This window comes from Eurytemora carolleeae, unplaced genomic scaffold, assembly GCF_000591075.1.
Source record: "Eurytemora carolleeae unplaced genomic scaffold, Eaff_2.0 scaffold189, whole genome shotgun sequence".
Lineage (NCBI taxonomy): Eukaryota > Metazoa > Arthropoda > Copepoda > Calanoida > Temoridae > Eurytemora > Eurytemora carolleeae.
In genome coordinates, this window is record NW_019396111.1 from 1 (window position 1) to 13,128 (window position 13,128).

Below are 13,128 nucleotides of genomic sequence, written 5' to 3' on the forward strand. Positions count from 1 at the left end.
GAACCCCCCCCCCCCCTCCTCTCTTCACTAGTTAGGGAGAACAAGACCCATTTGCTTTGATTCTAGGGATAATGGGGGATTTTGTGCTTCGAGTTTATCCTATTAAGGGAATTGGGACCGGGGACAACCCTGAGGTTCTAAAGACATAATTTTAGTAAAATCAAATGGACAGTGGATACAACTATTATCACCTGTTAGAGTAAAGATAAAGCTCTGTTAAATGAGTTAGATCCTTGACTGATGTAGGAATATTAGATATATTAGATTTACTAAGATCTAATCTCGTAGTTCCCTCCTCCCGACAGGTTTGGAACGCTCTGGTAATATCAAGGTTTGCTGCTTGTAACCTTCTCCTGCTACTCTGCCCTGTACCCTTGTATCTGTCTCCGACCTGGACAGTTACTTTCTTCTGATCCAGGTCCTGAGCTTGCTTTACACTGTGAGTGCTGCTCCCACCCACACTCCGAACCTTGTCCATCTTCATCTTATCCTTGAAACTGGAGGTCAAGGAGGACAGGGTCTCCGCGTTGGTGGAGGCTTCAGGCATCCCTGTACTTAGAGATATCAGAGGTTGACAGGATAACTTGAGACTCTCGGAGCCGGAATCCGTCTCGGGACTGAAATACGAATATTTTAAGTTTAGTTTATCAGATCAGATTACAAAAAACGGAAAAATGGATTCCAATCTCAATTCCATATCTGGAGGGGGGAGACAATGATATCATATTATCTAACAGCCCAGATAAGCCTGGATAGAAAACAATGAAATATTATTTTAAAAAGAAATATAACCAAGGGAAAGAACAAGATGTGATTGTTTTTTTTGTTTTGGTTCTTCACAGAACAGAGAAAAAACGCTTCTTTCTTTCAATTTGCAACGAGAATCCAACATTCTTTGTTCCTTTATAGAGAAATCAGGCTTATTCGTGAGAAGAAACAGAGAAATCATAATTTTCCGTTCCTCTAATAGAAGAAAATCATTATTCTTTGTTCCTCCAAAGAGAGAAATCAAGATTTTTGTTTCTCCAAGAAAAGAGAAATTAAGTTCTTTGTTACTCCAAGAAAAGAGAAATTAAGTTTCTTTGTTCCTCCAAAGAGAGAAATCAAGATTTTCGTTTCTCCAAGAAAAGAGAAATTAAGTTCTTTGTTTCTCCAAGAAAAGAGAAATTAAGTTCTTTGTTTCTCCAAGAAAAGAGAAATTCAGTTCTTTGTTCCTATAAGAAAAAAAATAAGTTCTTTGGTACTCCAAAAGAGGAGAAATCAAAAGTTCTTTGTTACTCTCAAAGTTAAGATCTTTGCTCCAAAAGCAGAATAATCAAAGTTCTTTGATTCTTTTGTTATTCAATTGTACATTATACAAAGCAAAGGGTCTAGTAACCCAAAGAAACCATTGTGAATCGGCCATTGCCCACTTTGCACGGAGGTTCACTTAAAACTAAGTTTACAGTTCCTTTCAGATTTTTCCTCATCTGAAATACAGAAAACTCAAGCCTGTTGTTACTTGAATGTAGATTATACAAAAGAAACAAGAATCTTGTTACACAAAGACTCAGACATATTAAAGTTCTTTGTTCACCTAGAGAACAGATTAATCAAAAGCTTTTGTTTTCCTCAAAAACAATACCAGGAAGATGCAGAAAAATAAGGCTAATTTTTTGACAAATAATATAAAGGTTGTTTGTTTATTTAAAGAGGTATGTGATCAAGGTTCCTAGATGTGTCTGAATAAAATTACCTGGGAGGGACGGGGGAGTCTCTTTGATATTCCGCCAGTCTTTCAGCTGCTAATGGACTATCCGCTGGAACTAGGATGGATCCGGGAGGAGGACAGGATATAGGTTTAGGTTTACTACTCCGCCTAGGATAATACATAAGATTAGGTTTAGGTTTACTACTCCGCCTAGGATAATATATAGGTTTAGGTTTACTACTCCGCCAGGATAATATATATGTTCAGGTTTACAACTCCGCCTAAAATATATAGGTTTAGGTTTACTACTCAAATTAGGATGTACAGGTTTAGGTTTACTACTCCTTCTCGGATATAAAGGTCTAGGATATATAGGGTTAGGTTTACTATTCCGCCTAGGATTTATAGGTTTAGGTTTACTACCCCGTCTAAGATATATAGGTTTAGGTTTACTACTCTGCCTAGGATATATAGGTTTAGGTTAACTAAACTGCCTAGGATGTATAGGTTTAGGTTTACAACCCCGTCTAGGATGTATAGGTTTAGGTTTACTTCCCAGTCTAGGATATATAGATTTAGGTTTACTACCCCGTCTAGGGTATATAGGTTTAGGTTTACTACCCCGTCTAGGATATATAGGTTTAGGTTTACTACTCCGTCTAGGATATAGAGGTTTAGGTTTACAACTCAATTTACGCTGTATAGGTTTAGGTTTACTACTCCGTCTAGGATATATAGGCTTAGGTTTACTACCCCGTCTAGGATTTATAGGTTTAGGTTTACTACCCCGTCTATGATATATAGGTTTAGGTTTACTACTCCGCCTCGCCTATAGTATATAGGCTAGGTTTACTACTCCGTATAGAATATATAGGTTTAGATTTACTACACCGCCTTGACTATAGTATTTAGGTTTAGGTTTACTACTCTGCCTAGGATAATGTATAGGTTTAGGTTTACTATATGCTCCGTCTAGGATTATAGATATATGTTTGGTTACATACCTCATTAAGACCTAGATGTTCAGCATTCTGTGCTTACTAATATGCATAGAAACCCAGTAGGTTAAACATTTTATACGTCTCAGTTCCCTCTGAAAATATGATAATAATTTGAGATTTTGGGAAAATAAAGCTATATTAAGGATATGAACCAGAGGCGTACTCAGCTATTTAAGATATTTCAGTGATCGGGGGGGCTGATCCCCGATAGTCCTTCCAGAATACGCCTTTAATATGTAGTTTCTCCTCTAGGTTGAAAAATCGTTCTCTAGGAATAAACCGGAGGAAGTTGATTTGCGGACTACTTTTTCAACCTAGTGAGTAAAGAACAATATTTTGTGTAAATTATGAAAGGAGAGGGAGGGCCGGGGGGGGGGCTAATGTTACCATACGGGAAATTATCAACATATTAACTCTAAGATCAACAAAGTCAGATTTTAAAGTTTAGTCCATTTCAAGGCGTTATATATTCTTTATTACTTACAAACTCGGTTCAGGGTTAGATAATAGAAATATTATCATTATTATGAGGAAAAGTATCTAAAATTCCATCAACATTTTGATTGTATACAATTTATGTATCATTTGTGTATATCTAAATAGAGGAAATAAGAACGAATAAACACTTATTCTTTAAAATTTGATATTATTCCAGATATCAAATTAGCAACTGAACTGTGTATATTAAGTATTTGAAAACAAAAATAATAGATATATTAATTATAAATTGTGATTCGAATCTGAACCTTATCTTCTCATTATATACCCTGCAGCACTATGAATGATTTTCCGTGAGGATTATTGACAAGTATTTTATTTATATTTAATTGAAATCGTTTAGATTATTGTATTCTGTTGTTTATAACCCTATCCCGCTGATTTTATAAATATACAAGTTGCCCTTGAAAATGAAATCCAAGGAGTGATCGATAAATTATATTTGGTTTGGTTTTAAACAACAGCTTCCAAGCTGTCGCAAATTCAACTCATCATCTGACCTATGGGGAAATAGTCTAAATTTTATTTTACATATAACATAATTCAATCAGAACTTTATATTTTAGGCTCAAAACCAAATGACGATACTTCCGTTAATGTAATTTAAAAGATTTTGGGGAGGTGAAGTAATAATGCGGTAAACTTGAGATTTCATCATTTCATTATTTAAATTAATAAAGGTGGTAACTATTAAAAAATTTGAAAAATTAGTCCATTTGAACATTGTTGGTCAATGTTCATAAGGACTATAGAACATTTGAACGTTGGTCCGAATGAACATAATTCCTAACGAAATTTTTTCAGTCTATCATTCCTACTCCTGGTTGTCATGGTAAGACCCCAATTTTAAAAACTTCTGCAAATCTGTAATCTTGAGTTTCAGTGTAGATCATTGAATGAAATGATTAAGACTTTAGGGGGTGAAAGAGGGTATAGATATCTTTTCAAATTCATCATCGCCTGCAGTTCAAATGTACACCGTTTTTGCTTATTTGAATTATTTATAAAAAATCATGAGCACTATGCAGTTAGCATTATATATTGCAATAATGTTGGAAGATCTTGTTCTCGTCATTCTTTAAACTAATGCTTAGGATACGGATCCGGATGATTTTGGCTTCCTTGATCCGGATCCGCAAAAATATGCGGATCCACGGATCCGGATCCAAGTAGAAATTATAAAAGTTTCCCCATTTCTCAATGGTTCATCAAGTTTAGGATAAAAAATAAGTGAAAAAAACACAAAAAATTTGAAAATTATTTTTCGTTAAAAATTCAGTAAATCTTAAAGAAATGACTTGGATCCGAATTCGGATACATTTTTCCAGTGGGGATCCAGGATCCGGATCCGCATCAAAATTAAATTGATTTTAAGCACTGCAACCTTAGATAAATTCTGTCCAGTAAGTTAAACTCAGTCATGCATACAATTTTTTAATTAAATTTAATTATAAATTTTCATATTGAATAGAGTAACAAGGTTTACACTAACTAATGATTACATACTTGATAGAAAACAAGAGGAAGGCTGGAATTTATAGTTCCCTTGAATGAAGTGTAAGAAGCCACTAATTCGTATTAAGTTATTTCCACAAGTTGAACAAATTGGCATTTTTAAAAATAATTTCATGAATTCTAACTCACCCTACACCAGACCCTGGATATATAATTAACTTGATTTTTTGTTATTGCACAATTTCATTTTAATTTAAAATAGTTTTTAACGGTTATAAAAAGTAGATTTGACAGCATTTCAAGAATAGAAATAGAAAGTTTAATTCTAGGCCGTGGTTAAAAAAAATAACATTTCCCATTCATGCAAAGCAAGTTCCGGCGGGATTAACTAAAAAATCCACCTTTACAATTTCAAGATGCAATTAATATATAGTATTTATGTAATTGTGTCCGTTTCATAGTTGGGAGAATCTTATTAGATTTCTGCATAACAAATATCTTAATAATTTCCTTTAAGATGAATAAATTTAGGTTTGTTATTCTATAAACTACAGATTACTGGACTGTTATATTTAATAAACAGGTTGGTTAGGTCGGGGCTCCTCCTCCATGGAGAAGGTTTGAAACTTAGTGGTTAATTTAGGAAAATCTGCATCATATTCTTCATGTGGAATAGTCTTATCAAAACCTAGAAATAAAATAGAAATTAAGTTGTGGAAGTTTTTTTTTTTTTTGGGGGGGGACTGGTAGTGTTGTTGTAGTTTTTTAGTGAACCTTCTTGAAAAGAGTAGAATGCATGATTCACAACGATACCCTTGAAACCTTAAAACTTATAAATGATGTGGAAGATTACGTCGTTTTTTTAGAACGGTGTTTAATTCTATTATTTTTTTGGTTATTAAAGCAAAAAGTTTGCAGTCACTTTGTACATAAACTTAAAATTATTAGCCCCCCCCTCAAAAAAAAATCATGAACCTCATTTATACTTAATCAGAAAAAAAAGAAAAACACGCCAATCTATCAATTGAGGGTTTGAATGTACTGTAAGTGTAATGTTTAAATGACCCTCCATGCAAAGATATCAATGCTCGATACAGTACCCTTGACAGCGTTGTCTGATCCAGTATGCTCGATACAGTACCCTTGACAGCGCTGTCTGATCCAGTATGCTCGATACAGTACCCTTGACAGCGCTGTCTGATCCAGTATGACTTAAATATGCATTTATGGTTTATTTGTAGGTTCTCTGCAGAAGTAACTTTCGCATTTCTTTATTAAAGGAAACAAGGCGAAATTCACAGAAATCAACACTTTTTCAAGTCAGGAAAACTATCATTTTTGATAACATTAAGGTTTCAAAGGTATTCGTGCATTTCTATCTCTTCATGGAGGGTCACTCAAAGTTACGCTTACTGTCCCTTTATAATAAAAAAATAAAGGAATTGTTGTAGGACTAGGAAGGATCAAAGTTGAATTAAATGCAATTATCGAGTCTTTGAAGGATAGTCGGCATCAAATTGTCATTACCGAAACCTCGGAAGGAAATTAATTAAAAACCATTTTAATTATGTTTTATCCAATAATATCTTTTATTTTACATGGCATGTTACCGTCCAAAATTTTTTTAAAACTAATTTCTTGACCTGCAAGTCGACATACCAAGGTGTCGTTCTTTAAATGGCTAGAAAGAAGAACGTAAAACTAAATCAGCATTTACGGCATGCAAGCACAATCTTTAAGATAACAATAATAATTTAAATAAGATATTCTGATTCAGAGTGAGAAAAAAGTTTTCATTATTTACAAAGGTGATAAAGAATTTAGTTGGTTGCATTTAAAAATAAACTTACTTTCAGTTTGTTCAGATCTAAAGGTATTCTCAGAAGCTTGCTCAGGATGCATTTTGTTAGAGTTTCGTCTGCCAGGATAGTACTCGGAGAAGCGGGACGGTTTCCCGGAGTAAGGATGGATCTTAGAATAGTTTTCAATATAATTATCTTGCCAGTGTTCTCGATCAAAGCCCTCGGTAATAAAAGTTTGTGACATCTCTTGAACATATGTAGCGTTGTCCAGAATCCTGGAGTGATGTGGAAGGGTTGGATAAAAACAGTTTGAAAAGTTCATGTTTCCTCGGGGCTCCTTAGGCATTGCTTTCTTACTCTCAACCATCTTACCTAATCATATCAATAAATGTCAAACATTCAAACTTAAAACGATAGAATTAAGAACAGGATGTATTTAATAAGGTATGCGGGGGGGGGGAACAAAGTTAGGTTCAGAGGGACCTTGATTCTCTAGGAATAACAGTCATTAAATTACTGGTCAAATAATAATCTGACTTAAAAATTTTTTTTAAAATGTTTTGATGGACTTCAGATCAAGGTATTTTTGCGGACCCAAAATTTGAACCCGTTGAATGGTTGGCCCTGCGAGAATAAATAACATTGAGTGATGAAAAATTATTTTTTATCTGTTAGTTTTGTTGTTTCCAGAACTTCCAATTGGCAATTAGTGACTAATCAATCGTCGAATAAAAATTCATATTACAGCGGCCGGATACCATTTAGATTTAGGAAAAATAAAATCAATTATATTATTCCAGTGTGGTGTAACATGAAGTCAATGTTAACTGGAGAGTGAACGCTTACCATTAATTTCATGAAAATGTATTTCACATATTTTATCCACAACTTCTTCGTTGTCAAATGTAACGAAACCAAATCCTCGGTGCCGATTTGTGACCTAACAAAATATAAACTATCATTATCTTGACGTAGAAGTTAATTATCCAAGCATGCAGTGCTTAGGATCCAGGATCCATTTATTTAAGATGCGGATCCGGATCCTGGATCCGGATTGGAAAAAAATTGATCCGGATCCAAGTCAAGAACATTTCTTTAAGATTTACTGATTTTTTTTTATTTCACTTATTTTCATACTAAAACTTAATGAACCATTCAAGAGATCAGGAAATTTTATAATCTCTCTTTTTTCAGATTTGGGTTTTTTGTTTGCAGTTTTTGGTTGATATTTTGCCCCTTGTATCCGGGTATCTGCATATTTTTGCGGATCCGGGAAGCCAAAACCTTGCGGATGCAACGGATCCGGCTTCTAAGCACTGCACGTATGTTTGTTTTGGTATGTGTGGAGTGGTTTCGGAACCAACCTGAGGTAAAAAACTCCACTGGGGTTTAATCTTATTCGCTAACGGGGTATATTTTCTCGAATAAAAATTCCCGCCTTCAGGGAGCTAATCTGATTTGAGAGGTGTTCTTCCTTTAAAATTTGTTTTATAATGTTGATTTTTTTAATTCATGGGTTTTATTGATTTTAGTGGATGGGGATGGGGGCGGGGGGGATTGAAGGACGGATTACTAACCTTGTCATATGCCAACATTGACTCTTTAACTTTGCTAAATTGCTCAAAGTAAGCTTTTATATCTTCAAGACTTGTAGTATTGGATAATCCTCCGACAAATATCTTCTTAGTTCTCAAAACCATCTTGGGATTGGACTTACGGGGCACAGCGATCTAAAAAATCAATTAATTTCAAAACGATCTTGGGATTTTGTTTACGTGGCACAGCGAACTAGAGAAATAAATAAATTTCAAAACGATCTTGGCATTAGACTTACGAAGTACGATCTAGAGAAATCAACGAAATAATTTCAGAACTATCTTGGGATTTGACTTAACGGGGCACAGCGATCTAGAGAAATAAATTAAATAATTTCAAAACCATCTCGGGATGAAACTTACGGGGCACAGCGATCTAAAGAAATAAAATAGTTTAAACCTATCTTGGATTTAAACTTAAGGGGCACAGCCAAGGTGTAAAACAATTTTTTACCTTAGGTTCGACAACTTTTCCATCGATGGTATGTGCTGGAAGAGCTAGAACCTTATCTACACTGTTTGCATGTGTAAAAGTGATGAAACCGAACCCTCTGGATCTCCGTGTCACTGGATCCTTCATAACCATTACCTCCGCTACATCTCCGAACTGAGAGAAGTAAACTCGGACGTTCTAAAATATCAATTGTAAAAGCCAAGGTGTAAAAAAAAATGGGATAATTCATGCAATTTATTCAATATACTGCTCCAGAAAATTGAAATCCTCAACCTATTGATAGCTTTTTATTTAATCATTTCCTTCCCAAAGATTAATTGGAAGCATAAACTAACTTGCAGTACAAAAATTTGGTGAAGTTTTTCTTCAAGATTTTAACGTTTTCTCCCATGTCCAAATAATAACTTTAAACGATGACTAATAAAGAGTAAAATCAGGTGTTAGAAAATAAGTACACGCCTCAAATAATCAAAAAAAATTGCTGGATTTCCCCAAGCTCAGTTTACCTCCGGAGTTGTTTGCCAGGACAGGCCTCCGATAAACATCTTTCCGGGATCATTCGGAACCTCATCGTTGAAAACCATGTTAGGGACGGAAGCAATGATGGTTCCAGGAGAGAGGGTTGGATACCCGACTGACATTTTGATTGGTTCACTTTAAAGCATGCAAATTTAGAAGCATGCAGACGACTACAGTCTCATCTGAAAGTAAAAAACATTAAACTTCAGAAAGAAGAGTTAGGATCGAATATTGTAGATCCTAATCGTTCAGCAGCTCGCTTACTGGGACTTCAGGTACTCCTAAAATAACAACAATGTTATAATATATAAGATTTTATTTTGAATTAAAAATATAAGAATACAAGACAAGCTAGGAGATAATCTAGATAATCCAATATGATATGGGAGGCAATGTAGAAAAATATTACCAATTAACCTTTCATCATTACTTTCCCCAATAATTCATTTTAACAAAAATTAGGGTAAAGATATTCTTCTACTAGATAGTACCTGCAGAACATGATGAGCTGGAGTCTCTAGTCCCCAGTTCCTCACAACAGCACAGGAACACTTGACAACCTTCCTGGCGTTTCCCTCCTGGTCAATCTTACACAAACCTGACCACTCACCCAGCTTCATGTTGGAGTCAACCTTTATAGTTTACAAATTAAAGTAGTTGCAAATGATTCAGAAGGTGACCCTTTAATAGTATTTTCAATGATTTACATTTTTAAAGATTTAAGAAAGAATAAGAATAAGGATTCATGGCGCAGCTATAAGTAGGTTTTAAAATCGTAGAAATAGCACAGAAATAAACAATAGAGAATGTTTCTGAAGAGAAATCTTTTTTAGATATCATAGACGTTGAATAACGAACAAAAACTGAACTGGTTACTAGTTAAAGACCAAATCGGGGTTTGATGCTTATCTAATATCTATACCATTCTTGATAGTTCAGATGTATTAGATACGAATAAGGATTTAAGAAATAGCTTTTCCTGGTATTTCTAAACCGAAAAATGGGGATGCAGGGGTTTTTAACTTTCCCACCTCCTGCCCTGAACCTGGTTCCCGGATTGGGAATATTGGGGGGGGNCCTTTTATGATTAAAAATTAGCGAATAAAACCCTCCAAAAAATACAATCAATGCTGAGAAAATAAAAAACGAAAAAACAAGAAAAGTATACACCCCTGTGGAGTTAAAGTTTGTGAACGGGAGAATAAACTTTTCAATAACTATTGTTTACCTTGATGAGTGGAATGTTGTGCTCCATGCAGAGAGCGCTCACCAACTTCTTGTACATAGGCTCGTCGCAGTTCTCACTGAGCACGCACAGAAGAGCTTGACGTTTATCAAGCGCTTTAGCGGACTCACGCAGACCACGCGCTAAACCATCAGCAATCAAGGCTTGCTTTAGTACCTCCTAAATAATTAATGATGATTATTACATTCCAAGAAGACATACTGATTTATAGAAAGGGACTGACAACTATTCTGCTCTTGCTGGATTCGTTCTCGTATGTTGCAAAATGTAACTGATAAATTTTAAAGTGGAAGAGACCATAGACGTGATTTAAAGCGACTCCTCCATTATACTGCGGCATATCCAATTCCAACCCATAAGAGCTTTGTCTGATCAATAATTTATCAAGAATCAATAAGAACAAGATTCTGATAAATTCTATAAAAAATAAAAATAGAAATAAAATAAAAATCATTACTCCACGTTTCAAATTTCTTTGGGTACTTAAATTTACCCCTCCCGAGGGATCAAATTCAAGGCAGATCCACAGCATAAATTCAAATCTATTTCAGGGTTACATTCCGGTAAGACACTTTCTAAGCCAAGCGCTACGGCTAACTCAGGCTAGGGGGCCGAGCGGCGAAGCTAGGAATGGCGAGGGCCCGAGCTCAGCGGCCACATTCCAATTTTAACACTGTTTAACAACTGGTTTAAAAGGAAGTTAAGAATTNTAAGATTTCCTTCAATAGTATCAACCGTTTAAAATACAGTGATAAATACATTTAAGACTGTACTGTAATGTACTCAACCTGAATGGCGGTATTGATGTCCATGGGCCCGGTGGAGACGGGGGCAGCAGCGGCGACAGGAACATCATCTCCCTCTACATCAGACATGTTGAGTTCCTAGATGATTCTCTGAAAATTAAAATAAATTATATTCTAAATAATATTTTCATTCAATTCGATCAATTTATTTGGCAAATAGCAATGGCATGCATTGACTGTCACTTCAGAATTCAGGGTTGTTGAGGCACAAAATGTAAAAATATTGTTGAACATTCTGTTAAACATCGTGAATAGCAGCTGCTGCTGAGTAGTAGACAGACATGCACGGTTGGAAATCCATCTGCTAGAATCTGACCGGATATCAGAACAGCTGTTCTTTTCCTCACCAAACCTCGAAGATTTTTTACAAGACATTAGATGCTTTATCAGAGGACCTACTACAGTTATACGAATTCCGGAGCAGCAGCTCTTGAAAAACACCAGCAGACAGGGGCGTACAAGAGCATTTGTGTAGGGAGGGTTACTTTACAATGAAATTTTTGACAAATTTGACTGAGTATTGCTTCTTGAAATATCACAAAGTCTAATGATTATTCAATTACTGACTGATTATACAAATCCATCTTCATTATCCAACTTTGTGATATTTCAAGATATGGTACGGAAGGGGAAATAGTGGTGGCTCATGTCTGCCTGAAGAGAAAAAAGCTAATATGTGGCACGGAAGGGGAAATAGTGGACGCTCATGGCCGCCTGCCTTCCCCCGCTCCTCTGACAAATTGATAATCAATTAAATATTTTGATCGCTATAAACACTCCACAATAAGTGAAATAATATGTACTAAAACAGCTAGTATTTGGGAAATCCCTCAAAAATATTGGAAAATCCCTCAACAATATAAGACCCTGATAAACCGGAATCTGACCTAAAAATCGAGGAATTACGGATCAAAAAAAAAACGGGAAATTCCTCTTTAAATTAGATTTGAGGAATTTCCGATAATTTTTGAAAAAACAGGAAACGCCTCAAAAAAAATCATTTTGGGGAGGTTTTCGTTTTTTGGGGTCCGATTCCGTGTTGAGGCGTTTCCGTGTTGAGGCGTTTCCATAGCACCATTATTACACAATTTAAATTTCATGTGCTTATATATAGTAATATTTAAATAGGGTAAAGGTAGAGTTTTAGAAACAAAAACAACTAATCCCTATATCTTTGCAACCGATCACCAGGAAACTTGATAGAGCTGGAACCACACACGCTAAAGCGGGAAGAACCAGGACACTCGCTAGGGCTGGAAATAGGACACTCGCTAGAGCTGGGACCAGGACACTCGCTGGAGCAGGACCAGGACATTCGCTGGAGCTGGAAACTGGACACTCGCTGAAGCTGGCAAACACTTGCCGGAGCTGGAACCAGGATACTTGCTGGAGCTGGAACCAGGACACTCATAAACATATATACATAGCTCAAGTTATTTTTATTCAAAAAAACATATGGTTCAAGTCCTTTAAATTATGAGAAAAATATAGTCCATTTAATTTGAAAACATAAAGTTTATTATTCAAACATCTAGCTCAAGACCTTTCATTTACTATAGACATATTATAGCTCAAGTCCTTTTATGATTAAAAACATATAGCTCAAGTTCTTTTGTTCCAAAAAACATATGGTTGAAGTCCTTTAAATTATGAGAAAAATATAGCTCAAGTCCTTTTTATTTAAAAAACATAGTTTATTATTAAAACATCTAGCTCAAGACCTTATTTACTATAGTAAATGAAATCAGGAACTTATAGGTTTTACCTATACGTATTTTTACAGATATTAAATACGTATTTTTACGTAAAGGAAAAAATCTAAAAATTCCTGATTCATTGGATTTTTAGGTTTTTTACATACGCAGTTTTAAATTTGTCAAATTCGTATTTTTGCTAAAGAAAAGGTTACGAAAATATGTATGTCATATGTATGGTAAATACGTATTTTTACGTATTCCTAAACCTAAAAATCGTATACGTATGTCATACGTATTTTTAAGTTTTCAGGTTAGTAGGGTATAGACATATAGCTCAAGTCCTTTTATGATTAAAAACATATAGA

At 35.1% G+C, this 13,128-nt stretch overlaps 3 protein-coding genes across 3 annotated transcripts; all 3 read right to left on the minus strand.

Moving 5' to 3' along the window:
• Positions 1–166: 166 nt before the first annotated feature.
• On the minus strand, positions 167–3,009 carry LOC111695224 (leucine-rich repeat protein soc-2 homolog). The gene is made up of 3 exons (XM_023464452.1): positions 2,695–3,009; positions 1,736–1,858; positions 167–617 (listed from the first exon to the last, which is right to left on the minus strand). Exons 1-3 carry the CDS (start codon positions 2,697–2,699, stop codon positions 188–190), a joined length of 558 nt encoding a protein of 185 aa, XP_023320220.1. The 5' UTR covers positions 2,700–3,009; the 3' UTR covers positions 167–187.
• A 2,153-nt stretch (positions 3,010–5,162) lies between these two features.
• On the minus strand, positions 5,163–9,151 carry LOC111695223 (RNA-binding protein Musashi homolog Rbp6). Its single transcript, XM_023464450.1, has 6 exons — positions 9,002–9,151; positions 8,496–8,672; positions 8,024–8,176; positions 7,293–7,386; positions 6,495–6,818; positions 5,163–5,332 (listed from the first exon to the last, which is right to left on the minus strand). The coding sequence occupies exons 1-6, from the start codon at positions 9,134–9,136 to the stop codon at positions 5,217–5,219; spliced, it is 999 nt and encodes a 332-aa protein (XP_023320218.1). The 5' UTR covers positions 9,137–9,151; the 3' UTR covers positions 5,163–5,216.
• Positions 9,152–9,195: 44 nt separating this feature from the next.
• Positions 9,196–11,180, minus strand: LOC111695225 (40S ribosomal protein S12). The gene is made up of 4 exons (XM_023464453.1): positions 11,049–11,180; positions 10,243–10,419; positions 9,506–9,646; positions 9,196–9,295 (listed from the first exon to the last, which is right to left on the minus strand). The coding sequence occupies exons 1-4, from the start codon at positions 11,133–11,135 to the stop codon at positions 9,275–9,277; spliced, it is 426 nt and encodes a 141-aa protein (XP_023320221.1). The 5' UTR covers positions 11,136–11,180; the 3' UTR covers positions 9,196–9,274.
• Between the last annotated feature and the right edge of the window lie 1,948 nt (positions 11,181–13,128).